This window comes from Zalophus californianus, chromosome 2, assembly GCF_009762305.2.
Source record: "Zalophus californianus isolate mZalCal1 chromosome 2, mZalCal1.pri.v2, whole genome shotgun sequence".
Classification (NCBI taxonomy): Eukaryota; Metazoa; Chordata; class Mammalia; order Carnivora; family Otariidae; genus Zalophus; species Zalophus californianus.
The window spans coordinates 3,191,316-3,217,911 of NC_045596.1; the positions used below are offsets into that span (position 1 = coordinate 3,191,316).

General features: G+C 62.2%; 1 protein-coding gene across 4 annotated transcripts in view; it reads right to left on the bottom strand.

Annotated features, from left to right (window-relative positions):
* HTRA3 (HtrA serine peptidase 3) overlaps nucleotides 1-21,043 on the bottom strand; it is a 32,448-nt gene extending 11,405 nt beyond the window's left edge. For 2 of the 4 annotated variants that reach the window (XR_003520970.2, XM_027599930.2), the window contains exons 1-6: nucleotides 20,454-21,043; nucleotides 9,644-9,743; nucleotides 5,436-5,658; nucleotides 2,688-2,882; nucleotides 2,048-2,080; nucleotides 588-794 (exon numbers count right to left, since the gene is read on the bottom strand). Coding sequence is in view for 3 of the 4 variants with exons in the window: in XM_027599930.2 (XP_027455731.2) it covers nucleotides 588-794; nucleotides 2,048-2,080; nucleotides 2,688-2,882; nucleotides 5,436-5,658; nucleotides 9,644-9,743; nucleotides 20,454-20,964 (1,269 nt within the window). In the remaining variant the exon portion in view is untranslated. The remainder of the gene's footprint in view (nucleotides 1-587; nucleotides 795-2,047; nucleotides 2,081-2,687; nucleotides 2,883-5,435; nucleotides 5,659-9,643; nucleotides 9,744-20,453) is intronic. The other 2 variants (XM_027599929.2, XM_027599931.2) reach the window with 2 other exon arrangements.
* Between the last annotated feature and the right edge of the window lie 5,553 nt (nucleotides 21,044-26,596).

The following is a 26,596-nucleotide window of genomic DNA, read 5'->3' on the forward strand; positions in this document are numbered from 1 at the left end:
GGCCATCCAGGCGTGGGCAGGGAGAGCTGGACACCCCTGTGCGAATGGGGAGATGGGGCTGAGATGAAGATGCCTTCCAAGGATCAGGGGCTTGGGCTCTGCTCCCCGGGAGTAGAGAATACCCTCCTGGACAGGCTACATGACCAACAGGCTAAAAGAGGGAGTCCTTAGGGATGAGCAGATGGGAGGGAAGGAGGGAAGGAGGGTGGATGGGCGGATGGGTGGATGGGTGGCTGGATGGGTGGATGGGTGGATGGGTGGATGGATGGATGGATGGATGGATGGAAGGAAGGAGAGAGGGAGGAAGAAAGGACAGACCCGTTCTGTCTGCAGCAGCCCAGAGAAGTGGAGCCTGGTGGCCCAGGCCGCTGGAGGTGGGAGACGGGAGGTGGGAGGTGGGCGGGGGACCCCCTCCCCCCGCCAGAAGGGGAGCATCGGGAGGGGTGGGGGTTCACGCGGCCATGAGGTAAGGGGAGGAGGAGGCCACGGCTGAGGGGTGTGGAGTTCTGGGGACTTCAGGACGGGCACGAGGTGAGCAGGGAAGCACGGGGTCCCCTGCCTCAGCAGCCCCCGGGGCGGCGCTGTACCTTTGACGTGCTTGTCCTGGAACTCCGTGAGGAAGCGTGTGATGCGGTCCGAGGGGATGGCGAAGGAGATGCCGGCCGCCACCTTGAGCGTGTTGATGCCAATGACCTCGCCGTCCTGGGCGGGGCGGTCAGAGGGGCGATCACCCGGGAGCCCGAGTACCAAGTCCCGCGTCTGCCCCGAGGCTCCCAGGGCAGTCCCGAGCTGTCCTGGAAAGGCCCTCTGGGGTTCACCTCTGGGTCAGGGACCTCCCTACCTCTCCTTCCAAACCTGCCCCTCCTCTCCCCTGCTCAGATCTGCCCCTTAGGCAGTGCCCACCGAGGAGGACACCCCCTACCCTGGCAGCATCCAGAGGGGCTGGAGCCCGGAGAGGGCGTCACAAGGCCTCTGGGACCGGAGCTTCTCTCCCCAGTGCTTCCAGAAGTGGAGCTGGGAGCACGTGGCCAGGGCAGCTCTCCAGCACCCACCCACCCTGTCTGTCCCCCAGGAGCTGGCCTCCCACCCCACCCCTGCCCTGCACCCCCTCAAGGCCACGGCCTGGGTCACCAGACACCTCGTTCTTGACACCCTCCCAGGAAGGTGCTCCTCCTCCCAGCCTGGCACGTACCCCTGATTTCCGGCCTCCAGCATAAAGCCCATGGGCATGAGCTTTTGTGAACGCCCATGCTGGGGCTCTGGTCCTGGTGCACTCCTCCGGGGCTGCTCGGGGGCAGGGTGAAGCTCCCTCTGAGCCCTCCCGCTCATGCTGTGCCTTCTCCCCGGCCTAGCTTTCTCCTGCATGTCCCCTCAACCCCAAACCCACAGTCTCCACGGCCCAGATGAGATGCTCCCGCCTCCAGGAAGCCCTCCCTGCCTGCGATTCCTCCAGAGGCCCCTCACTGTTGCTCACGTCACCCGGGCGTGCTCATGTCCGACACGCTCCAGCACGGATGGGCGCTCCCGGGGTGGGGGCGGCATCCGATACTTTGGGGCCCAGGAGCTGAACTGACTTCTGACCTGAACTCCTGGTTTATTCTGGAAATCTCACCTGGGATGAGAATGAGCCTGACTCTGGGGCCCAGGACAGACGTGGGGGGCGGGGGGACCCAAGAGGATTGGGAACACGGACAGGGATGCCCCCTCACCTCACACGTAAACACAAAGATGGGGGGCCCAGAGCAGTGAGCAGCCCTGACCAGTGTCTCCCCTGCCCCAGGTCCTCGCTGGGCACGTGGCCCTGCCTGGCCATTGTTCCGGGTCAGCCTCATTCCTCAGACAGCCCAGCATCTCTGGGGTGTACGGGGTATGGGGGGCCCAGGGCGGCATGTGCTTGGGGTCATGTCCTCCTCCCAGACCTCCGGCCTCGCTGTCGGCTTTGAAGATTCAAGGCCCATCTTTGGGATTCTAACCCCGCCTCGAGGCTGTACTGCCATGTGAGCAGAGTCCCGGAAAACTAGAGGCCTCTGCTCTTGGGGACACTTACCAGGTTCACCAGTGGTCCCCCGGAGTTCCCGTACTGCAGGGGGAGGAAACGCGACGTGAGCCCAGCCCTGAGCCCACCCGAGGGTCCCCGAAGCTCTGTCTTCCGACCCTCGTTCCAACCAGCCCAGAGATGGGTCATCGAATTTCACCCCCAATGGCATCGAAAGGCCTCACTGCACCCCCATTTCACAGGTAAGGGAGCCTGGGCCCCAGAGGCCACACGGACGGCTGTCAGATGACCCGTGCGCCCCACACAGACTCATAGGCTGCCTCCAGGCTCGCTCCATGGCTCGGTTACATCCCACCGGCCGCGAGCGTCTCTACAAAGGCTCACATTTCCAGAAGAGCCCGAACCACGGCAAACCCAGAAGGGTGGGCGCTCTGTGAGCGTGAAAGGTGCCCTCAGCTACAGTAACAATACTAACTGCGACAAAAGGAATGCTGGTGGGGGGGTGACTTGGGCAGAGACTCTCTGCGTCCCTGAAGGGCTCTCCCAGCTCAAGGGCAGCAGCTTCTAACCCCCAGGGCAGACCCGGCACCCAGGTGCAGAAGTCACAGGGAGTCCAAGCTCAGTTGAACGTAAAGAAGGAACTTTCTAGATGTGCTCAGTGATGGGGCGGGCTCTGGGGACAGGGACTCACGTTGATGATGGCATCCGTCTGGATGTAGTCCATGTCTGAGTCCCGGAGGCCCAGCTCCTTGCCGTCCCGCTGGGCCGTGCTGACGATGCCCGTGGTCACGGTGTTCTGCAGGGCAAAGGGGCTGCCGATGGCCACCACGAACTCGCCGGGCCGCAGGTCTGCCGAGCGGCCCAGTAGCAGGGCCGGCAGCTTTTTCTGGAGGGGGGACACGGGGAGGGAGGCTCAGCCGACTGCCTTTGGTGGGACCGGAGCCAGATCAAGGCCAGGCCCCCAGCGGGGTGGTCCCAGGAAGGCAGGAGCAGCTGGATAGAGCTGTCAGGGGCGAAGGCCAAGGCAAGTCGCCAACTCAGACGGAGGCCAGGCTGGCCTCCAGCTGACCCGTAGTAGGAGAGACTCAGGCTGGAGTTCTTGCAACAGAGGCTCAGCCGCTCTGTGACCAACCACGGGTTTCCCCAGGCAGCTGCAGGGGTCGCACACAGGGAGGATGCACAGAAGGCACAGCCAGGCATGGCCTCTCTGGTCCTGGAGTCCAGAAGTTCAATGGTCACAGGTCCCTCTGAAATCTGATAGGAGCTATGAATACCATCCAAAATGCATCACACGCAAACTGATGATGCATATGACCAGAGTCTTGTGGGAAGCCTGGAGTCCAGGTGAGGACCCAGAACCCTACTGTTGGAATCCTTGATCCAGCTCAACCTGATCTCCCAGTATAGACACACAGGGAAACTGAGGCCCAGAGCCATAAAGTGACTTAGCCAAGCTCTGCCATCACCCCCTGCACACCGAGACACCTGCTCGCTCCATTTCCACGTGGAGCCAGTGGAGCCAGTCTGTCTGTCCACTCTGCAGCTAGACTGGGAGCTCTGGGAGCTGGCCGTGTTGGGTTTGCCTCCATGGTCTGGATGCTGCAGAGAGCATGCTCAGAGCAGGCACTCCCGAGCCCTGGTTAAGGTGCTGAGTGGACGCACCAGTGTCCATGACATCGACGGGAGCCAGGGCGCTCTCACCAGCACCCCCGTCAATCTGGGGATTTGGTGTCGTACCACTTACGTCCGATGCCACCACTGGGGTGGCCAGGTGCGGGGCACTACGTCTGCAGGCTTCTGGGGGTCTGGAATGATTGCAGACACAAAGCTTTATAAGAAGCTCCTGGTGACCATCGTGCCCCGATCACAGGGGCCTCACGCTGGCTCTGGACAAGGACCGCACACCTCCAACCCTCTGACTGCCCGATTCCATCTGGTGGGAGGGCGGGGGGCCTGGCACAGAGAGTCCCAGGCGGAAGGTGAGGACCCACAGGGACGACACTTCCATCACCGGCCGGCCACAGAGGGAGGGATGACAACGCCCAGGCCTTGGGGATGCTCTTCCTCACTGCACCTGAGCGGCTGAGGGCAGCAGCTCTCCCCAAAGCTGGGGGAGCGCCCACGCACAGGACTCAGGAGCTGAGGGGCAGTTCCTGCTGTCGAGGAGAAGCGGTGGGTGCTGATCGTGCCTGCAGGCACCAGGGCACATGGGCCTTACGGATTCCACCAGCATCTGTGGCCACCGAGGGCCACCGGGGTGTGCCCCGCCCCAGGATTCGGCCGCAGCCCTGGGAACAGGAGAGACCCAGCGGCAGCCAGACCCGGGGTCCAGGCTGGCTCTGCATCATCCTGTGGGGGTCCTTGGCAGGGGCTGCGCACTGTGGCCCTCGGGCTGCTTTTGTAAATAAAGTTTTATTGGAACCCAGCCACGTGTTTGTATCACCTGCGGCTGCTGCAGAGTTGGGAGGTGTCCACAGAGAGCGCAGGCCCCACAAAGCCCGGGAGTATTTACTACCTGGAGCCTCACCGCAAACGCTGCCAACCCCCGCCCTTGAGCACGCCCCCTGCCCTGCCCCCCCCCCAGCCTGAGTGTCCTCATCTTTGGAATGGACACGGCGTCCCCAGGCTCCGTAACTGCCATCAAAGGGTCAAACGTGGGGAAGGGCCCACGTTAGGGTCAATCTCTTCTCCCTTGATGGGGCAGGAAGGAACCTCCTCACAAGAGACTCATTATCACCCAAACTGTACACTTTTATTCAGAGAGAGCAGAAACCAGATTCAAGGTCAGCCAAGCCAGACTCACCGGCACAGGCGGCCCCACGGGTCGCCGACCTCACGGCGCGGGTGGCCCACGGCGGCCCTCACTGACAGTCCTAACCACGACCCTGGGCCAGCCCTACCCCAGGTCAGCACGATCTTGGGCAATGGCCTAACCTCTCTGAGCCTCAGTTTCCCCTCTGAAATAGCAGGACACTGACCCCCTTCTGCCAAGGGCTGTGGGGGGCCTCCGGACACAGCTGCTGGCACTGACGGGGGGGGAGGGTGGCCCCGCTGTGGGCTGTCCGGCCAGCTGAGGGGACCGCGTATGGAGGGACCGGGGCATATGTCCCTGGGCTCCCCACGGCTTCTGTCGGCTACACAGGGACAGCCACATCCGGAGTCAGCCCAGGAGGGACACCGGGACCGTCCCTGGGCCTTGCAGGGCCTCCCTGCGGGAATGGCGGGGGGACGGCAGCCCAGCTCTGCGCCTGGCAGCTCGGGGAAGAATGGTGTGGGGGTCTGCAGACCCCGGTTCTAGTCTGACTTGACCCGTGACTGGGAGCAAATTGCCGGGTGCTCCCTGGGCCTCGGTTCCTCCAAGCGCCCCGCGGGAAGGTCGGGCCAGCGCCGCTCCGAGCTCTGGGGTCTGGGAAGGTGCTGCCCTGCCCCGCCCACTCACTTTGGGGTGGATCTTGATGGTGGCGATGTCCGACTTCTTGTCAATGTCCTTGATGGTGGCCTCGTGGCTGTCACCGTTCTGCAGCTGCACCTTGAGCTGTTGCCGGCCGGAGACGGTGTTGGTGCTGGACACCACGTGGGCGTTGGTGATGATCAAGCCGGCCTCCGACATGATGAAGCCTGAGCCGCTGGACAGGGGCACGTTGCGACCAAACAGAGGGTGTCTGCGGGGAGGCAGGCACAGGCGGGCCGTCAGGGCAGGTGGGGGCCTGGACCGGGGGGCCTGGATGGGGGACCTGGATGTGAGACATGGAGGGCCTGGACACGCGGGGCCTGGATGCGGGGGCCTGATGTGGGGGCCTGGGCATGAAACATGGGGGGCCTGGACATGCAGGGCCTGGACGGGGGGCCTGGATGGGGGACCTGGACGTGAGACGGGGGGGGCCTGGACACGCGGGGTGTGGACACAGGGGCCTAATGTGGGGACCTGGACATGAGACATGGGGGGCCTGGACATGCGGGGCCTGGACATGAGGACCTGGTCGTGGGGGCCTGGACGTGAGATGTGGGGGGCCTGGACGTGAGATGTGGGGGGCCTGGACATGTGGTGCCTGGATGTGAGGACCTGGTCATGGGGGCCTGGACGTGAGATGTGGGGGGCCTGGACATATGGGGCCTGGACGCGGGGACCTGGTAGTGGGGGCCTGGATGTGAGACGCGGGGCGCCTGGACATGCGGGGCCTGGACATGTGGGGCCTGGTCGTGGGGGCCTGGATGTGAGACGTGGGGGGCCTGGACATGTGGTGCCTGGATGTGAGGACCTGGTCATGGGGGCCTGGACGTGAGATGTGGGGGGCCTGGACTTATGGGGCCTGGACGTGGGGACCTGGTAGTGGGGGCCTGGATGTGAGACGCGGGGGGCCTGGACATGCAGGGCCTGGACGTAGGGACCTGGTCGCGGGGGCCTGGACGTGGCGGCCTGATGTGGGGGCTGGATGCAGGGGGCCTAGACTCTGGGGGGGGCTGGACATGTGGGGCCTGGATGTGGGGACCTGGTCACGGGGGCCTGGACATGAGATGTGGGGGGCCTGGACATGCGGGGCCTGGACGTGAGACATGGGGGGCCCGAACATGCAGGGCCTGGATGTGAGATGTGGGGGGCCTAGACATGTCGGGCCTGGACGTGGGGACCTGGTCGTGAGACGTGGGGGGCCTGGACATGTGGGACCTGGACACAGGGGCTTGATGTGGGGGCCTGGATGTGAGACGTGGGGGGCCTAGACATGCGGAGTCTGGATGCAGGGACCTGGTCGTGGGGGCCTGGATGTGAGACATGGGGGCCTGGACATGCGGGGCCTGGACGTGGGGACCTGGTCGCGGGGGCCTGGACGTGGGGCCGGCCGCAGCCATGCACCAGCTGGTGAGAAGCAGAGCCCAACGTGGGGTGAAAGATGATGGGTTTGGAATCCCCGGGCCCGGGGCCGACCCCAGCTCTGCTTCCTCCAGCTGTGGCCTTGGCCCAGGTCCCTGACGCCTGGGCCCATTTCACAGCCAGACGGAGGGGACAACCATCTGTGACTTGCAACTTTCTGGGAAGAGACGGGAGGCCCCTGTGCATCGGGCCTGTTGGGACAGGCAGGCGTTCACAGCCGTGACAACTCAGCACTGGAGCCAGACAGGCCGGGACTCTAATCTCAGCCCGTCCCACTTATTATCTGCCTGGCCGTGGGCAGGCCTCAATCTCCCCAGCGAGGAAATGGGGTACGTACCCTGCCGCGTGTGATGCCTGGAGGCAGGAAGTCACTCAGCAAATAGGGCTGCTATTGGCACTAATGGGCACGTAGCCTCTGCTGGGGTTGTCCCACGGCAGGTCCCAGGGGGTAGCTTCCCGGGGGGGGGTGGCATATCTGCCTATGCACGGAGAGGGCAGCACTGGGGGGTGGCGTGCTCCCCCAGCTCGATGGCAGGCTCTGCTCCGTGAATGCTGCACCAGGCACCGTCCTCCCAGAGACTCGGGGCAGGGGACACTGGACGGAGCCGGGCGGGGCGCGCGCTCAGACACACACACGGCTTCTGCCTCCGTACATGGGGTCCAATGGTCGGAGATCAGAATTCACGGACGCGTGACAATGCCCAAGCCTCACCAGAGCCGAGAGGAACCCCGGCCCATGGCCAGGATGCCAGGGAGGAGGGAGTCCGGATGCAGCTCCGGACCCTCTCTGCCACCCCAGAGGGGCCCGGACGGAGCAGGTACTCAGTGTCTGAGGCTGCTTAGCAGAGGTGAGGGAGAAAGGGCACCCCAGGGGTCTGGGACCATGCAGGAGGGAAAGAACACGAGGGGCAACGTCTCAGGGACGTGAGGGAGTGCAGAAGGCTGCCTCGCGGGCAGGACCAGTGTCAGGGGCTCACGTCACCGAGCCCTCCAAGCCAGACACAAAGTGATTTAATGCCCACAATCACCCTACATGGTAGCAGGCCTCGAGTTTACAGGCACAGACGCTGTGGCCCAGGACACGAGGGACTCGTCTGGGTCAGGCAGCCTGGCCACTCGGCCCCGGGGGGACCCTAGCCTCTGTCCACTCTCACGGTCACCTTCCACCGCCGCCCAGCTCTGAGTGTGGCCCGGGGTGGGGGCTGCACCTGACCGCCTCCTGGACCCACGGTAGGAGCCGGCTGCAGGAGGGGCCCAAGGCTGCCGGCAGCCTCCTCCCCCAGGTCAGGGGTTACAGCCGAGGCTCCCAGGCTCGATGAGCATCTCATCTGTGTCTGGGATCTGGCCTGCTTGGTCTTGCCCACCCGCCCACTGGGACATGGGCCTCCAAGGCTGAAGTGGCAAAGGCAATGCCACCTGCCCAGGCTGGGCTGCAGTCAGCAATTAGCTGGCTCGGAGGCTGGTGCCCGGAGCCTTCTAGAAAGACACTGGCCCCATCTGAGCCACTGGCAAGGCCAGGGATGTGCCACTTAGCGTGTCCAGTTGTAATTTCCTCAACGACATGTCTCCGGGTCTGGAGCCCGCAGAAAGGCCAGGTAAGGGGTCAGCTCTGGGGCCTGAGAGACCTGGGGTCAAAGCCCAACTCGGCACTCGGCAGCTCTGTGGGCCTGGAGAAGGTCCCCTGCCTCACTCCACACCCAGGGAATGGGAACATCAAAGCCTAGCATCTGGGGTTTAGCCGTGCGTGAGAGCAGAAAGGGCCTCGGGGTGCAGAGCGTCAGTCAGCACGGAGGGCTGGGCCCCCGGTCCTGACTCAGGGTGAGTCGTGCCTGTGCCCAGCTCCCTCCTCTAAGAGGTGGGCACTCACCAGGGCTATTGAGACACATGTTGGCAAAGCGGCCACCAGGGCTCGGAGCACACAGTTGGTCCAAGGGCACTGCTGTTCTGATGGGGGGCTCGTGCTATTGGTTGTTCACCCCGTGAAGCACCATCAGGGGTGAAGACAGTCCCTGCCCTCCAGAGATGTGGGGCAGTGACACCCCGTGGCAAGGGCTCCCACTGGGCAAGCACCATGCCCAGTGAGCTGGGAGCCCCATACTGGGGCTGGAGAACAAGAGTGAGTGATTCTGCCCACCCCCCAGGGACCCCCCATGGGCCTCAGTGTCGGCATCACGGCACCGGCCTGCCTCCAAGCCCCCGGGGAAAGTGCCAGGCAAACGCACAAGGCCCCAGTGCCCTGGCCCGAGGCCTCGGGATGACTGTCCACTCCGGTGCACAGAGGCCTGGCTCCCTCTGTCCCCCATCAGCGTGGAAGGGTTTGGACCCTACGAGCCTCATCTGGGCGGACTGGTGGCCCCCTCCACACACAAGGGCCAAGAGGTGAAGTCAGACAGAAGGAAGAAACACTTTTAACTTGAGACGACCTGCTGCCAATGTCTTCTTTTTGGGAAGTAGAGGTCTCTCTGGGAGGAGACCCCAGGATTCCACGGGCAATCAGCCTTCGGGGCAGCAGTGCTTCCCAGAACCAGCTCAGGCAGCCTCTGTGACACCAGGGCGCCCCCTGCCCTGGGACACACCCGCTTAGCAAACCTACAGCCCGGAGGGTGCAGGTGCATATCCATTCCCCTCAGCGAGGACACCAGGGGCAGAGAGTGGGCGTCCCTCCCCAAGGGTACACGCAACGGAGGTGTCAGGGAGACCCACCTGACCCCACGTGCACCTGGCTTCGCCTGCCCCTGGTGCTAGAATGGGGGGACGCCTGGGAAGGGCTCACGCACCTCAGGAAGAGCTCTATGTGGACCACGGCCGGCGCGATCTTCTCCACCACGTCCGCGATGAAGTTGAACTTGTACCGCGGGCTGGTCAGCTGGTGGAGACCTGCACTGGCAGGAAGAACCAGGCGCATTAGTGAGGTGCCTGAACCCCCACCCAGGAGGAAGCTCCCCCAGGGACCCCACCGGGTTCAGAGCCCGTCAGCAATGCCCCACACTCAGCAGCACAGTGACACCCAGACGTTTGGGAGGGGGTTTCTTTGCCCCAAAGAATGGCTAATGCTGAGCTTCCTCACATTACCTCACTGGACACCACCAAGCGTGCCAGGAGGCTCAGAGCAGTGAGGACACTTGCCCTCGGCTGTGAGCAGTGACGTGACATTGGAGCTAGATCTGGGCCAGCCCCCGGGGGCCCTGACCCTTTCTCTGATAGACAGCAGTGCCCCGGCTTGAGGCAACCGTCCCCTCCCCTGTGGCTCTGGCCTGTTGCTCCAGCCCTGGGGCCAGAGCAGTGATTGGGCAAGGGTCCAGCAGGGGCCCCTGACTCACCCTTCTGAGCTGCCCCGGTCTGGCCATGGTGTGACCCCCTCCTGGGCCCTGCGGGACTCCGATGTCTGAGTCGCCAGAGCCCCCTATCCAATTTGGCCATGCCCCAGTCCAACTTGCTGGGCAGTTCACGAACCCCCCTGGAACCTTTGCCGGCTCAGATTTCTGCTGTTGTCAGCAGCAGGGGCTGCCGCCTGCCAGGACCACAGGCCTGAGGGATGTGGGTGGCACGGGGCCCATACCCCTTTGGTCTCCCTTGCTTGGGCATGTGCTGAGGCCCCTCAGGTTCCCCCCGGAGACTGGTGCTACCTGGAACCCGCGGTCCCCGAATGAGCTTATGCCTGGAGTTGGGCGCATGCCGGGCTTGGCTGGGCACCCCACCTCCAGCTGTGTGGCTTAGGCAAATCACTTGCCTTCTCTGGGCCTTGACTCCTAGTCTGAAACTGAGACTGAAGATGACCCCTCCTGCCCTGTGGGAACTGGGTAGGAATGTGACTTGCAGGTGTGAAGCTCCCTGCCCAGGGGAGCCCACCATGCCCCCTGGCACCTGGGTCAGTGAGCAAACAGGGCTCAGCCTGTGAAGGCTAGTTTTGCAGCTGAGGTTGTTCTGGGAGGTATGAGGATCGAGTGAGAATCTGGTTTTCTGTTTTGTCCAGAGGGACAGGAGGTGTCATGGTGAGTGCGGCCACCCTGCGTGCCCCATAAACATTTGTGGGCACATGCAGGCCCCACCCACATCCCGACTACTCTCCCCACGTCCAGGGGGCAGCCAGGGTGGGGGTCACTGCCTCCCTCTCAAAGGTGGGGTGACTGTGGGGCTGAGTGATAAATCCTCCTGCCTGAAGATGCATATTGAGTTGGAGAAGGCATGTTCTGAGCTCAGGCTGGGGGCTCTCTTCCTTAGGGGCCCCTCGCCCATCCCCAGTGGCTCCCTCATGCCCCGACTGTCCATTATGCCTGCACTGGGACTCCGGGTCCAGAGAGGGCTTGCCTCAGGCTCCAAGGTCAGGGGTGGAGAGGAAGCCCCACCCACCAATTCTGTGATGTCTGCCTCTCAGCCAGGCAGCGGGCGTGGGACACGGGGGCCCAGGCCATTGTGGTCAGCCTGAATCAAAGGCGGCCTGTCCGGGGGTGGCTGGAGCCCAGCTGGGAGACGTGGCCTGTAGCCGGCCACAGTTGAGGCCCCTCGCCCATCCAACTGCAGGCGGCCAGGGGCTACCTGCCTGGGAGCCCTCCCCCGGGTGGCAAAACCCTCGGAGGGGTGGGGTTTAGGGTTCAGAGCTCACAATAACAAGGGTCCCAGGGGCTGGTCCCACTCTGGTTCCACACATTTATTTCCACGCAGGATTGCGAATCGTCGCTGAAACTCTAGTTTCACTAGTCAGCTGTGGGGGCTAAGGCCAGCTCGGTCTCCCCCACCCTGAGGCCCCTGGGAACCCAAACCATGCTCTTGCCTCCAGGCAGAGGAAGGAAACCAGTCACAGAAATCGCTGTCCTGTCGGGTTCTGGTCTCTGACGGGACACTCCTCACCAGGTAATTCCCGTGGCCCTGGGACCTCAGAGGACCTCCACCCCAGGCCCTTCTCCCTTCCACGGGTCAGGGCTTGGCAGGGTCTGCAGGTCTCCCTCGTGTGCTGGGTTCACCCCAGCCGAGGTGCGTACCCGCCGTGCCGTGCTGGCGTGGGCGGTCCCCGAGGGCCACGTCAGGTGTCACCCCGCCCCGAAACCTGTTGGGCCATTTACCCCAAGTCTCTGCTCCATCACCCGCCGTTCTGTGCCTCACCTACACAGACCATTCCCCACTGCTCCCTAGCAAGATGCTCCAGCTTGTCCTGGGCACAACTCAAATCCCACCTCCTCCAGGCAGGCCCCTGGCAGGCTTCTCCCAGCAGAATGAGTCTCTCCCTCCTGGGGGTTCCCAGAATAATGCCCCGCCCTTGGCACTCCCTCTCACATGGGGCATATTCAATCCACGCATGCTGAGTGTCTCTGTGTGCCCTCTGCACCAAGTACAGGCGAGTGACCAGCCAGGCACAGCACAGGGTGGCAGGGGATGGGGCAGAGGGAAGCCCAGGGATGCCTCGATCCAGGTCCCAAGGACTTCAGAGCCCGAGCCCTCCCTGACCCAGGGCCTGGGGCACCCCCGTGGGGCTCCAGGGTCAGCCAGCTGGTGACCTGGGCCCTGCCAGGCCCTGTACCTTTAAGCAGACCGACCGTGGTGGGTGGTGGGGAGGGGGTGGTGGGGCGGGGCAGGGCCAGCTTCCTGGTCCTCCTCCCCACACACAGATGAATCACCCCATGAATCAGTGGGAAGGGAGGACTCGGTTCCCACCGCTTCTTCCCACATGAAAACCTTGGGCCCCACGGCTGGAAAGCAGACTCTGTTTATTTGGGGTTTTGACAACCCCCACCCCCACCCCGTCCTCCAGCCAAAGTTCTGAAGTCAACAGTCAGTCCCGACCAGATTCAGCTGTTAGCATTTTGTTTTGTTTTGTTTTCAAAAATAAACTGTAATCCCCAGGACTTGGAAGTTCTAGTTGGGAGGAATTTGACACAGAGCAAAGCAATCAGGGCCAGGTGTCTTGTGGCGTCTCCGGGGAGGGGAAGGGGCTCAACCAGGATGCGAGCGAGCGCCTGGGACCAGGGGCGGAGGGGAGAGGAGCTGGGCTGCCGGGCTCCGCCCCAACATTCTTGCGTGGCAGAGCTCAGGGACAGTGGCAAACCCTGAAAGAGGACTCACCATGTGCCAGCTCCGGATAGTCGTAATGCCATGAAGCAGATGGGGAGACCGAAGCCCGGAGTGGGAAACTGACTAGCTCAGACATCCCTCAGGGCCACCTTACTGCTGCTATGCAGGCTGGGGACTGCACAAGTCCATTATTAACAAAGATCACAGTGTGCCTGGCTTCCCTTGCATAGCCTGCCCATCTGTGGGCACTACCCCTCCAGCACATAATGGGCAGCCGGGACTGAGACCCAGTTCTGTTCCACTAAATCTGAGGTCATTGCCCTTAGTCTATCAGAAGAAGCCCTGACCTGTCACCCAGTGGTTAGCTATGAGCTGGGATGGAAGGGCCATCAGCAGATGACCACAAAGCCCCGGCTGTGCCCATCTGTCCATAATGCTAAACACAGGCTGCAGACTAGATGACACCTTATCAGTGCATTCAAGGAGCTGGGTATCCGGGTTCCATCTGTATCTGCAGGCTCGCCTACTGCCACTCTCCCCCTGTTCCCCCAGCTCTGGTTCCCTCTGTCAGGAATTGCCCTTCTCTCATCCTTCAAGCAGGCTCAGTGACCACAACCACCCCTCTGGGTCCCACAGCCCCTCGTAACCCCTCCCAAGGCGTGTCCCTCGGACTGTTCTCATGGCCTGGGTGCCCCCAATCCACAGCACTGAGCAGGGAGCAGTGAGAGAATGAGCGAATGAGCAAGGGGGTGCGCGAACGCTCTGTGGGGACAAATGCACCATCTCAGGGGTCCCTCCACGGCCCCAGCCCCCACCCGCAGGCCCCACTCACCCACCAGGGGCAGGCTTTGAAGCCCCAGGAGCCGCCTCCCAGGTCTAATTAGTTCCTAGAACAGTTCCCTGTGTTTTTCTTGCTCTTGAAAACTTGCCTGTCCCCAAGTGACTGCCTACCCCTGAGCCAGGAACAGGGGCTCCAGATCCTGCTGTGGCTTCCAGGGGCACGGTGCTGCGGTCTGTGGCCCTCAGGCCCCAGGCTCCTGTCCCTGGATGCAGGGCCCCCCCGCTGCATGGGTCCTGCCCGGCAGCTGCCATACGCTGGGCCCCGGATGTTTATGAGACCAGTGAACCCTCGAAGCCGTTCTGTGAGGCAGGATCTTTGCTCATTTCCCAGGCCAGGAGAACCCCCCACCCAAGGCCCAGAGCCAGGTCCCTTGACGCTGACCCCAGGTACCTCCTCTGCTCCGGGCTGGTCCTCAGCCAGTGATGGGCTGTCCTGCCCAGGGGCACCCAGCTTGGCGAGTCTTCGGCTTGGGGTCAGTCTGACTCCTGTAATGTGCTAACCTCATTAGCTTGTCTGTCCTTTACCAAAAGGGTACCACAGGCCAGGCAGGACTCTGGGTCACCACGGAAGCCAAGGTGGGGTCAGCCCCAGGCCCTCCTCCAACAGGAAGCACTCTCTGGCCTGACTGGTCCAGCGGCTGACTCCTCTGGGCTCAGGCTCCCTGGCTGGGTCGTACGCTGCACAAGGTCAGTAGAACTCCCTTCCACAAACACGGCCTTCCAGCATCTCCCTTCCTCCACTACCTCTCCTTCTCTCTCACAAATTCCATTTGTGTCAGAAACACCCACTTGTCGGCATCGAGGTCTGTTCACACTAAAGTCTGTTAGCCTTGACGCTGTACAAAGCACTTTAAATTCCTCACCTCACTGATTATCCAGGGACCCAGCCAGAAAGGTCCCATTTCACAGATAAATCCGAGGTGCAGAGAGCTTAGGAGACTTGCTGGTGGGGTGGCTGGGACTCACCCCTGAGCAGCTGGACGTGGAGAACAGACCTGAGTCCCAGTTCTGGCTCTGCCTATCATGCACTATAGGGGCTAAAGCATACAGTTGGGCAGGTTGTGCACTGCATAACTCCAAGGGTTCACCGATTCCTCCCTACAGGAGACCTGGTGTTCCGTTTAGGGCACACACATATACGTCCCGGCCACATCTTCTCTGTGCTGACGACAAGGAGTCTGTGACTTTATTCTCTTTCTTACCTGCTTATTTAACACCCTTATCAAAATCAAACAGGAAAGCCACTTCCTCAAGGCGCTGGAGATCTGCCCAGCATGCAGCACAGCAGATGGAGAATCAGGGGGCCTAGGCTTGGGCAGAGCTGTCCGTCCCCCACCTGGGGTAGGTCCCTGCCCCTGCTGAGCTTTTTCTTACAAAGGGCCATGACAACAAGACCTAAATAACGTGTGTTTAAGGCTTTGGCAGCCTGAAGCACAAGCCTGGCGTCTCACCCTTGACCTTGGTAAACCCGGTGGCTTTTCTCCCTCAAAGCAAGGCCCGGGAGGAGGCAATACTCAGACCCTAGGGAGGACATGCCACTCACTCAGCCAGGTGCCCGCCACAGACATGCGGACGCAGTTGCTCATCAGCCAGTCTCTTGCCAGGGAACCCTGGCCCCACTGGAAACCCTCCGCACCAGGGTGCCCCTCATACCTAATCTGCACTCATCACCTCGCCTTTTCAAACCTGTTCCTCCAGGCGCCCTGCCTCCAGGAAAGGCCCCGCCATCCATCTGCCCCGACAGCCCCCTGCCCAACCTCTGTCAGACATCGTCAGGCCTCATCAGCTCTCTCCGCCCAGGGCACTGGCCTCCCGCTAGCTGGGCCCCCTCTGCCATTTTGCACACCTGTTACCCATAAACCTTCGGTGGCTCTTTGCCTCCTGACGATGGGTCACCCTCACAGCATTTCCCGCCATCCTTCTCTGCACAGGTGCTCTTTGTGCCCACCCCTCAATGGCTGTCTGTATGCTACCTCCTGCAGGACGCCCTTCCTGATCTACCCCTTTCCCCATTCTGGCGGTGGTGTCTCCCTCAGCTGGGTTCCACGCGGAGTCTTCTGTCCCTCACGAGACAGGAGCAGGGGTTTCGTAGGGATCTGCTGACGGTGATGAAGCCGGGCAGGAAGGCGAGGCCAGGCGGCATCAGAAGTCTGTGCTTGCTTGGTCTTGACGGCTGGGCTTCGGGCAGGGAGATCCAAGTCTTACGACACCCTCTCGGGCCGCTGTGTGGAGGTGCAGGGCAAGGGGAGAAGCCTGAGCAGGCAGACCCCAGGGCTTGCTGTGGGACCCCTGCCACACCTCCAGGCCGACAGCAGGAGCACAGAAGGTGGGGTGCTCCCTGGGCCCCTGGTCACAAAGCACAGCTGCTCAGTACCCAGGTCTCTGCTCCCCTCTGACGGGGCTCCTGGCTCAGAAGCGCCAGAGGCTGCAGCTGGGCTCCGCTGTCCAGCGTGAGGGCAAGGGGTGGGGGCAGAAGGGCGGGAGGCGTCATCCTGCCTGGTCCCCGGGGCTGAATTCCATCCAAGACGGACGCAGGAAGCCACGAAGGCAATTAGAACTCAAACACCGGGCAAAGCTCTTAAACAGATAAAACCGGGAGAGACGCCGTCAGAACCTGTGCTGGGTTTGCACAATCCACGCAGATTATCAAATGCCACGTTGTAAATTGCCCTCAGGCTCTAAGTCTTGAATTAATTGTGTGCGCATAGACCTATTTGTCTGAGTCGTGGACAGGGAGGCTTTGAGGGTCACGGGGCTCTGCTTAGGTGAACAAGGAAGCCTCCTCTCCCTATAGACATGCTGAGCACGTTCATCTCCGTGTTCACTATCCCACTGACAGACACTTCTCCACACCATGCAGTCCCCCTGCTGCCAGGGGAGATGGGGATATGCAAGGCTCCCGGAAGGTAGTGAGCCCCCTTCACTGGGGGTATGCAAGGAGGATCGGAGGGTCATAGGGGATTCACCTATTGAACAGATGATCCGTTCATTCCACAGTTCCTACTGTGCACCGGGTGCTGCAGTGGGCCTGGCAGGGAATCAAGGGCTCAGAGCCGGTGAGATGGAGATACTGCAGAGAAGCCTGGTCACACCGGTGAAGGGAGGGTCTGCAGGGACCCCGCGGTGTGCTCATGAGGCTGAAGAAGGGGTTGTCTTGGTGTGGTGGTCAGGGAAGGTGGCTCAGGGGTGGTGGGACATCTAGGCCCAGACAGAGGAGGACGTGGCTCCGTGAAGGTGAGGGAACGGGCACCTGGGGCTGCAGGCCCAGCATGTGCAAGGGCCCTGAGGTGGGGAGCAGAAGGGCAGGCAGGAGCACAGAGGATGAGGTGGCACTGCGGGGCGGGCGGGGCCAGACGGCACATGGCCTCGTGGGTCAATCAGTGCTGGGGAGCTGCTCAGGGGTTCCTGCTGGGGATGGGCAGAATGGGTTCATCCAGGTTCTCGTGGTCGCTGCGTGGAGAAGTGACGGGAGGGAGATGGAGGTGGGGCCGTGCAGGCCAGCGGTGCTGGGGCAAGGAGGACCAAGGGAGGCTCGGGGGCGGGTCCCAGGTGGAGCTGAGGACACTTGCCTGCGGGTGGCAGTAAGGAGCCAGGGGAAGGTGACATGACAAACATGTGTGGCTGAGGACCAGGCCAGCAGAGGACAAACCGGGCACTGGGGACTGGACCCGAGTCATCAGCGCCTGGACATCTGAAGGCAGATGCAGTTGAGGGTGGAGCCGGCGGGAATTCTGTGCGGAGAAGCCCAGGATGGGCGGCACCTTGCCGGCCGCTACAAGTGGACATCACCCAGTGACCTCGGGACGGGCCCTCGGGAGGGCGGGGGTGGAGTGGACGCTGTCAGTGACACTCAATGAAGGCTGAGCCCCGTGGAGCCGGACACCCCGGCCGGACCCGGACTCCAGACCTCGGGGACCCTGCTGTCCCCCACCGGCAGAAGAAAGTCTGCGCCCCATGACAGTGCCGCTTTTAAAGCCAGCCAGAGCGGGGGTCCTGGCCTGGCTCGGTCACTTCCTGGCCAAGGGACCTCAGACCAATCACTTGACTGCCCCCTGCCTCCCTGAGCGCATCTGGGCTGTACAAAGGGCCAGATTGGCAGAGGCAGATAAACAGCGCGAGCAAGAGACCTCACCCAGCGCAGCAAGTATTCTGTAAGGACTGGGTTTAGCAAGTGTAACTGGCAGAAACCTGGATGTCCACGGTCCCTGTGCATGGGGCGACGCTGATGGCACAGGGCCCAGGAGCGAGGGCGGGGCCACACAGACCATAACGTGCACAGTGGGCACCGACCCCAGCCCCGAGCGCCCTCCCAGCAGCACTGAGGCCTCCCCACCCCCCTGTTTAAAGCCCCGGCTCCCTCACGGGTTCCTTGCCCCTGCGGCTCTGGCTGGGTCAGGCCCGTGGCCTTCTGGGCCTGTGAGGTCGCTCCTTCTGCCTCTGCTTTGCTCCGGTCCCTCCTGTTCGGCCCATCTCTTGCAGGGAGAGCTCCAACTCACCTTCCACAGCTCAGCACAGAAGCTGACCTGGCCACATAAACCAGACACGGTGGTGGTCCTAACAGGGACAGTCACCTGTGAACTAATAAGTGGTCTACTGAGGGCTCAGTAGGGGGCACGTGCCCACACACCCTGGCTCATCGGTCCCTGCCAGCCCTACCCACGTTACAGAAGAGGAAATGAGGGTCAGTAGCCTTAGAGCCCCAGCCCGTGACCTCCACACTGGCAGCCCCTCCTCCCATCATGCCCTTCCTGCCTGCGGAGTGACCTCTGCACCTGTCTGGGGTCAGGCTCCTCCTGTCTTCTCACCCTCCCACGTGTCTCCCCAGCTGTCGAGTTTCTCCAGGGCACAGACGGGGAATGACCATCATGGTTCCCTTGTCGCCAGCCCTGGGCCAGCTGGACACACAGACAAGGTACTTTACAAATGTGGACTCCGTCCTCAAGAAATGAGGGTTTCGAAATGCTTAGGACCCCCCCCCCCCCGGTCCTGGAAACTTATTCTAATAGGATCCCCCACATGGGGGAGTCAGGGTTGGAGGGCCCCATGGACACAACCAAGCTGTAGTGGGCAGGCGCGCCTCGCCCTGAGCCTGCGGTCTCTTGGAGCCACCGACACGGCCCGAGGTGGCCCCCCAGGGCCAAGCCCTGGGGCAGAGGGCCACCTGGGAGGTGTAGCCATGGTGGCGCATTCAATGCCAACGCCCATCTCAGACGCTCCGCAGGGCCCAGCGCCCTCATCCCTCACTCTCCTGGGCATGATCTAAACACAAGTCTGACACTCTGGCCCTCGCCTCCCTTAGAGCCCTTCACTGCCCCCCCAAATAATATTTAATCCTACACAATCTTCCCAGACTGGGCTCCCCAGAACCCCAGGGTGCCAGGAGGAGTGCATACGTGTTCTGCCAGGAAAGAAGAGCTCTCTGCTGAAATTCTCTTGGAAAACCCTGGGTTTTATGATTTTGTGTGTGTGTGTTTGTTTGTTTTTTTCTCACTGTAGGTTCTCTCAGAACTTCTGATAGACTCCAAGGTAGTGTGAATCACCACTGCACGGACAGTGTTTATGTTCCCAAACTTTTTGGGCCATGAGACACTTATTTTCAGAATACCAGACACAACTGGGGGAAGTCTGGCCTGCAGGATGAAATCTAAGCCAATGGCAGGACGCTTATGGCCACTCGTCCCCCATCCCCACCAGCCTGCCCAGCCGCGGGTGCTGCACCCCCCACCCCATGCATCCCACTCCCCACCAGCTGCTCCTGGCTCCGTGCCCTCCACGTGGTGGCTCACGCTCTCCCCTCTTCTCAAAGAACCGCTCCCTACCACTACCTGGAGAACCTGTCCCCCCTCATCCGAGGGGTTCAGTTGAGACCCTCCTTATCCCTGAAGGCTTCTTGGCACCCCAGGCAGCTGGACGCCCCACGGTGCTCCCAGGGCCCGCAAAGCCGGGCCCGGTGGTCAGCGTCTCCCCCCAGCAGCTGGAAACTGAGGGCATACACAGGGCTCGACTCATCTCTGCGAACTTGGGGCTCAGCCCCAAGCACATGGCAACCACAAGTACCTACTGAACCAACTTCCTAAGAGGTGCCCTAAACAGATGAAGGGGCGGCAGGGTTTTCTAGCATTTTCTTCCATGCACAGGGTCAAGCTGTGTGGCAAGAAGCAGTTCTGGGCCAGCTCTGGGTGGGGGGAGGCTGTCCTAGGGTTGGAAGGGACAAAGGAGGTCCCTGATTCAGCAGCCTGTCCCAGGAGGCCCCAAGCCACTCAGAGACCCCACATGCTGGCTCACCATTCCCAAACAGCCCTCTAGAGACGTGAACTCTAAGTGCAGCTAAAAAGAAAGGAAACACTGGATGTCGCTGAAGAGAACATCCGCTCTGGGTTAGATTTAAGGCCAGGAAAGACCGCTCTCCACCCAGCACCCGCACAGAGCAAGAATATGGGACCAGCAGAAATGATACACAGGAAAGGTACGTTCTGATGAGGTCAGAGAGAGACAGGGAAGCAGAGAGCCAGACCAAACCCCTAGGGTGGTCAGGAGGGCACAGGGTTTCACTCTTAACTACTTCTGTGACTTTGGGCCTCGATTTCCCCACCCGGAAGGCCAGGGGTCGGATTAGATGGTTTCTGCCCATTGTGCCCAACCAGTGCGGACCTCGAGGCTCCTCCCCAGCTCTGCGCCTCAGTTTCCCCCGGAGGCGCCTTCCCTCACACCCCGCGCCCGTCGCCCGGGCCGAGCGCTTACCCGATGGGCAGGCGCCCTTCTGCAGCTGGCGCACGGGTGTCCCCGAGAGCTCCAGCGCGCGCCGGCTGGCCGCCTGCAGCGCGCACACGTTGGCGTAGGTGTGCCCGTCGGTGCCGCACACAGCGTGCTCCCCGCGGCAGCGGCACACGCCGCGCGCGCACTCCAGGCTCTCCCCGCACGGCGAGTCGAGGGGGCGGCCGCACGGCTCGCCCTCGCTGGCGGCGCACACCAGGCAGCAGTTGCAGAGGTCGGGCACGTAGCCGCCGGGGCAGCGGGGGCTCGGGCACCGCGACACGTCGCAGCGCGCGGGACACGACGCCGCCGGGGGCTCTCGGGCCAGCGTCAGCGCGGCCAGCGCGGCCAGGAGCAGAGCGCGCGCCGGCATAGCGGCGGGGCCGGGGCCGGGCGGCAGCGCGGGGGACCGGCCGGGGACCAGCGGGGACGCCGAGGCCGTGCCGGGGCCGGGCGGCGGCCGCCTGCGGAGGGGACGGGGACGGGCGCGCGGCCACATGCGCCGGCGGCTCAGGCGGGCGGGCCGCGGGGCCACAGGGGCACGCCGGGCGGGGCGCGCGGACCGGAGAGGAGCCAGCTCCTTCTGGGCCGACACTCGGCGCGCCTGGGAGCCCCGCCGCATTTAAAGGCGCGCGCGCGCGCGGCCCGCCCTCGCTGGAAGGGGCGGTCCGGCCCCTGGGCCAGCCCCGCCCCGGCCCCCGCCAGCCCCCGCCGGCCCCCGCCCGGCCTTCCGGGCCTGGACCCACCAGGCCCCCGGCCTGCCTGGTCTGGGAAAGGCGGGGTATGGGTCAGCTGGTGGGGCCCGAGGGGCGGAGCCGAGGGGTCCGCGGGGCGGAGGGGTCCGCTAGGCACAGGCCTCGGGCCCTCCCAGAGCCCCTGTGCCAGTCCTGTCCGTGCCCCGGGTTCCAAGGACCTGCGCTCCTCCTGTCCCCGGGGACATGGACAGGTCAGATCTCCCGGCTCCTCCTCCCCAGCACGCCCCCTCCCCCAGCTCCAGCGCTGGAAGGGCAGATGTCACCCCTCCTGGCTCCCCACCTCCACCTGGGACAGACCTTCAGGAAGCGCCCGCCTTGTGCCTGACTTCTCACTCTTTACAGCTTGGAGGATGTGACAGTCTGTCTGCCGTGTCTGACAGTTCTGTCTGGGCTTCCAGTCCCAGCTCTCCCTGCTCTGTGACCCTGGGAGTTGGCTACGGCTCTGTGCCTCAGTTTCCCCCTGCCCAGAAGGGCAATGAAGAGCACTTTGCTCCCTCCCAGGATTGGTGGGAGGACCCCAGGGAAGGGGTGGGCTATGCAGCAATGGGACTGGGGTCTGGCAGAGGACACACCAGGAGCTGGTCACCGCCTGGTCAGAGGCTGCGGAAGCAGAAGCAAATCAGAGTGGCGACTCACTGGACAGGAGAAAACGCACGTGTGCAAACGCTGGCCCTGCGGATCCTCACCCTGTGAAGTCTGGGAAGGCTGGCTCGCAGCATGATGCTTTTTTTAAATGCATAAAACAGACTGCACAGCGTTAGAAGGGCTACTGGAATACGGGCATTAAAGGTATAGAACAACAAATCAGTCCATGATACACACGGGCTTCTTGGTGAGCATGTTAAATAACATCTGGCCAGTGGCAGGGGCACCAGCCAAGACTTCCAGGCGGTGCTGAGCAGAAGGGATACTTGGGGGGCCCGCAGCGGCTAGGGTGGCCTGGAAATGTGCTGTCACCCCTCAGGGCAGTGCTTCTGCGTGCCTGGATGCTATGGTGCCCAGAAGAACAGAGACCACAGGCAGGGCCAGGAGCTCATTTCTTCTCACCCCTTTGTCTACAGATGGGGAAACTGAGTCTCCAGAGAGGCTCCAGGGCTGGCAGCTGCTGCAGACGGGAGCCATACGAGCCTCTGTCACTCCTCTGTCACTTATGAGTGACAGCGACTGTTGCTTCTGGGCCCCGGGGGGCCCTGCATACATCATTTGACTCAATATTCATGGCGCCGAGGACGCGGCTATTAGGATCCTTATGGGGAGGCTGCAGAAGGGGAAGGTCACAGCGTGTGGCAGGCAGGCTGGGACTCAGCCCTGGGCCTTTCTGCCAGTCAGGTCCAAGCTCTTCCCTCGAGACCACACTGCCCCCAATGGCCACCTATGACCTCTACAACCGCCTGGCTAAGGGGATATCCATTCCTTGTACGGATGGGGAAACTGAGGCCCAGAGCGAAAGGACGCATACAAGCTTCCCTCCCGTGCTTGGAAGCCGGGGTGTGGCCCCTGGGGTCGTCTCTGTTCTCCCCTGACGTGGCTGGGCTCCGGGAGGCTGCAGTGAGCAGGGCTGGGGCGGGGGGGGGGGCGGGCAGAGTGCTCTGCGGGCTCACAGGGATGTCCATTTCCTGATGTCAGGGGCAGCTGCTGGGGAGACCGTGGGAGCAGCGCCCCCTGCCGCTCCTGCTCCTTCCTGCCTCCCGCTCCGCAGACAGGGACACCCCCACGAGCATCCGACGGCGTTGGAACCCCTTCCCGGGATCTGAATCTCTCCCGGAGCCCTGCTCACCTGTGGGTGTGCGTTCCTTGAAGGGGGGCGCTTTGGCGAGGGGCGGAGGCTCTGCTGCCATCAGGACCTACGCGGGATGGGAGGCACCTTGTCCTCAGTCCAGGCTTCTGGGCTGGCGCCCCGGGGCACCCCACCGGGCCCTCTCTGCTATGCTCTGGCCGCCCCCGCCTCCGACATCTCCCCCGAGTGCTGGGAGGCTATTTTGTCTGCATAAATTTATCATTCAGTCATGTATATTTACTCCCCCTTACCCCCACCCCCATGTTTAAGGCTCTTTACAAACAACAGATAAAAGAGAACAGAGCAAAACAAAACAAAACAAAAAAGAGGGGTAGAAAAGTAATGGAAAGCCAGAGGTGAAGTTGATATACAAACTCTTACCATGAGATGATATTTTTTAGCCCGTGCCCATAAACGTGGCTCTGAGCTTCCTAGTCACCAGGGCAAGGAGGGAAACATGATGTCCATGTGATGAGAACAAGCAGCCTCTCTTCTCTCACCATCAGGAGGGAAGAAGGGTTCCCCAGAGAGCCTCAGAAAGAAGATGTGGCCAGTGTCCTGGCAGTGAGCCCTATGGGATTCCCCATAAAATACTCCTTGGTGGGACCAGGGACAAGATGGCCTGGGGCTTCCACAAGAAGTTCCATCAGTCAGCAACTGTGAACTGGATTTCCCGGTGGGGTTGTGGGTGGGGAGGCGACTGCTTCGGCTGTAGTGCCCGAGCTTGGCAGAAAGTCCCGGAAGCTAATTCGGGAGCAGGGGCTGAGATGCTGAAGTGGGTGAGAGCCGCCTCAGCCGCTCACTCATGAGCACGCCTGCCTCACGCTGGGCCTCCCCAGAAAACACAATCACAGGGGAAGAGCTCCATGAACCTTTGTTCGGTGAATGGGCTGGGCTCAGCCCACGTGACATGGGGCATACAACACAGCAGGGCCAGAAGGTTCTAGAAGAGGGGAGAGGATCTGTGGGGACTGAAGGCCCTCAGAACCGTGTAACTGCCGTGGCAGCCTCTAACAAAACGTAGCCCATGTCAGCATGGGTGAGGGAGGGGACCCGGCACGGCCACAGCAGAGGGCATCCTATCCCATACCCTGCCTCATCTGTGCGCTCATGAGGAGCGCCTGCTGGGGGACACCCTGACACTCTGGGGCAAAGGGATACTTTCTGTGGGGCTCCAGGTCCTGTGCCTGTGGGTGGGGTCTCTGGCTGTGAACGGTGCCCTTGCTCCGGGTTATTATCTGACCACCATCTAGGTCATGTCTGATCCAGCTCCAGATGGCAGCCCCTTGCCGAGAGGGGACAGGGTCTCATTTCCCCAGGGCTGGTGCACACTGGGCGTCGGACAATGTTACCTACACTGATCAGAATGGAATTGAGTGCACCCGGGCCGGACTTGGGCTGCCTCTCCCTGGGCACCGCCATCCCGCACCTCCACCTCTGCAGGGAGCCGGATGGCGGCGCTGGGCCCTGGTCCTCAGGCCGAGCTGTCCGAACTCCTGGCAGCCTCTACCTTGTCACCTGACCCTTGTCCAGGCCCTGGGCTTCCCATCGGATGAGGTCATGGCTGATGTCACTTGGGGACCTCAAAGACCATCCCTGGCCACACCTTGGCCTGCGATAAGACTCATCAGCCCACATCAGTGGGTGACTCAGAGGGTGGGGTGTGAGGGGCAGTGACGCGGGCCATATCTGTCTGCAGGCCCCTCCCCTTGGCATTCACCACACTTGGAGGCCGTGAGTCCCTCTGAGGGGGAGACTTCCCTCCTCACCCCTGCCCGGCTTCCTTCCTCTTCCTGTGCCACGCGGGGCCCCCTGGCCTCGATGGGGGAGGGGGCAAGGGCAGCAGCGGCCGGCACTCATTACTGCCCCTGGGGACCCTGTGACATTGGCGCCATTAGGATCCCCTTTGGCAGGTGCAGCAGCCAGGGCACAGAGAGGTGGGGTACCGTGGTCAAGGTCACACAGCCTGCCTGAGGAAGAGCCAAGATTTGGACCCAGGCTGGCTCCAGAGCACATGCCTGGGGCCACACCACAACACCTGTATGATGCTGGGACAGAAGGGAGCCCGGGCTCCCGGCGGGGGCCGCTCCAGGGCCCAGGGGAACAGAGCGCCTTCCCGCGTGGGTGGCGTTCTAGAGGTGCTCTGACAGCTAGAGAAGGGTTCGCCGGGCAGAGCAGAAGTCAGAGAGCCCAGGGACATGGTGCAGGGGTGCAAACGGGCCCAGCCAGGTGAAGGAGGGCAGACTTCTCTCCAGCAGACGTGGTCAACTGTTCTGAAGACAGCTCGTGCTGACTACACGAAGGCTTGGGCTGGCTGGAAGGGGGTGCACAGAAGGCGGGGGACCCCTAGGGGCTGCTGTAGGTATCCAGATGCAAGACGGTGCCTCAGGGCCAGGTCCTTCGGGGCAAGTGACAGAAAGCCCAGCTCAAACCGGCCTCAGCAACAGGGAGCTTACCTTCCTGACTGGTGCACAGTGAGCTAGCATCAGGTGTGGCCTGATCCAGGGACTCCCGACGTCCTCCGGCCTGTGTGGACTGTGCTCCCAGTGTGACCTTGGACACAGCAGAACCAGGCGCCCCCCCTTTAGGGCGGCTTTCTCCAGCAGTCTGGCAAAAGTCTCAGCACATCTTATTGGCCCTGGTGGCTCTCACGTCCATCCCAGACCCAGTCACGGAGCCAACGGAGTCGGGAGCTGCCTCCTGGCTAGCACTGATCACCTACTGGGCTCCGCATTTTCCAGCAGGACGATATGGCAGGAAGGTGTGTCTCAGAGACTGAGCTGGAAGAAGCCACACAGTGAATGGCACCAGCAGACCTGGGCATCCTCTTCACAGGCTTCCTGACGGGCTAGCCGGCCTCTGCTCATAGACCTCTGATGACAGGGAGCTCACTGCCCATCAACTTAATCCCTTCAGTTGCTAGAATGTTCTTCCTTTGAGTTAAATTCTGCTTCTGTAACTCTCACGTTTGGACTCTGCTAGACCCCAGAAGGCTATAGAGAATACATCAGTCCCCTCATCTACAGAAGAAGGCTGTACACATCTGAGGCCGGCCCCCAGTTGTTTCTTCTCTAGGCATTTGCTGTGTGACCTGGGGCCCCAGTTTCCTATCTACTGGAGGGTGAGAAGGAGGAGCCTTCCTCCTGGGGCTCCCAAGGGCCAAAGGAGGAGGCAGGCAGGGTGCTAGGATGTCCCCCAAGATTCCTGCCCCCCCCCGGTATGCACACCACACATAATTCCTTTCCCCTTGAGTGTGGGTGGGCCTGACTTAATCAGGTGAGCCCTTAAAAAAGACTAGTCCCTTCCTGAAGTCAGAGACTTGAAGTGTACAGAGCATGGAAGTGTGAGGGGTGCATGAAGGGGGCTGTGATACAAGCATCCAGGGCGACGTCTCAGAGCTGAGCAGCCCCCAGCTGACAGTCAGCAAGGAAATAGGAACCTCAGTCCTACACCCACAAGGAAGTGAATTCTGCCAACACCCCAAAGGACCTGAAGACAACTCCTTCACTGAACCTCCAGTCAGGGGTGCCACTGGCTGGCCCCCTGTGACACTCTGCATGAGGACTGGCCAAAATGTGCTACCCCTTGACCCAAGGAGA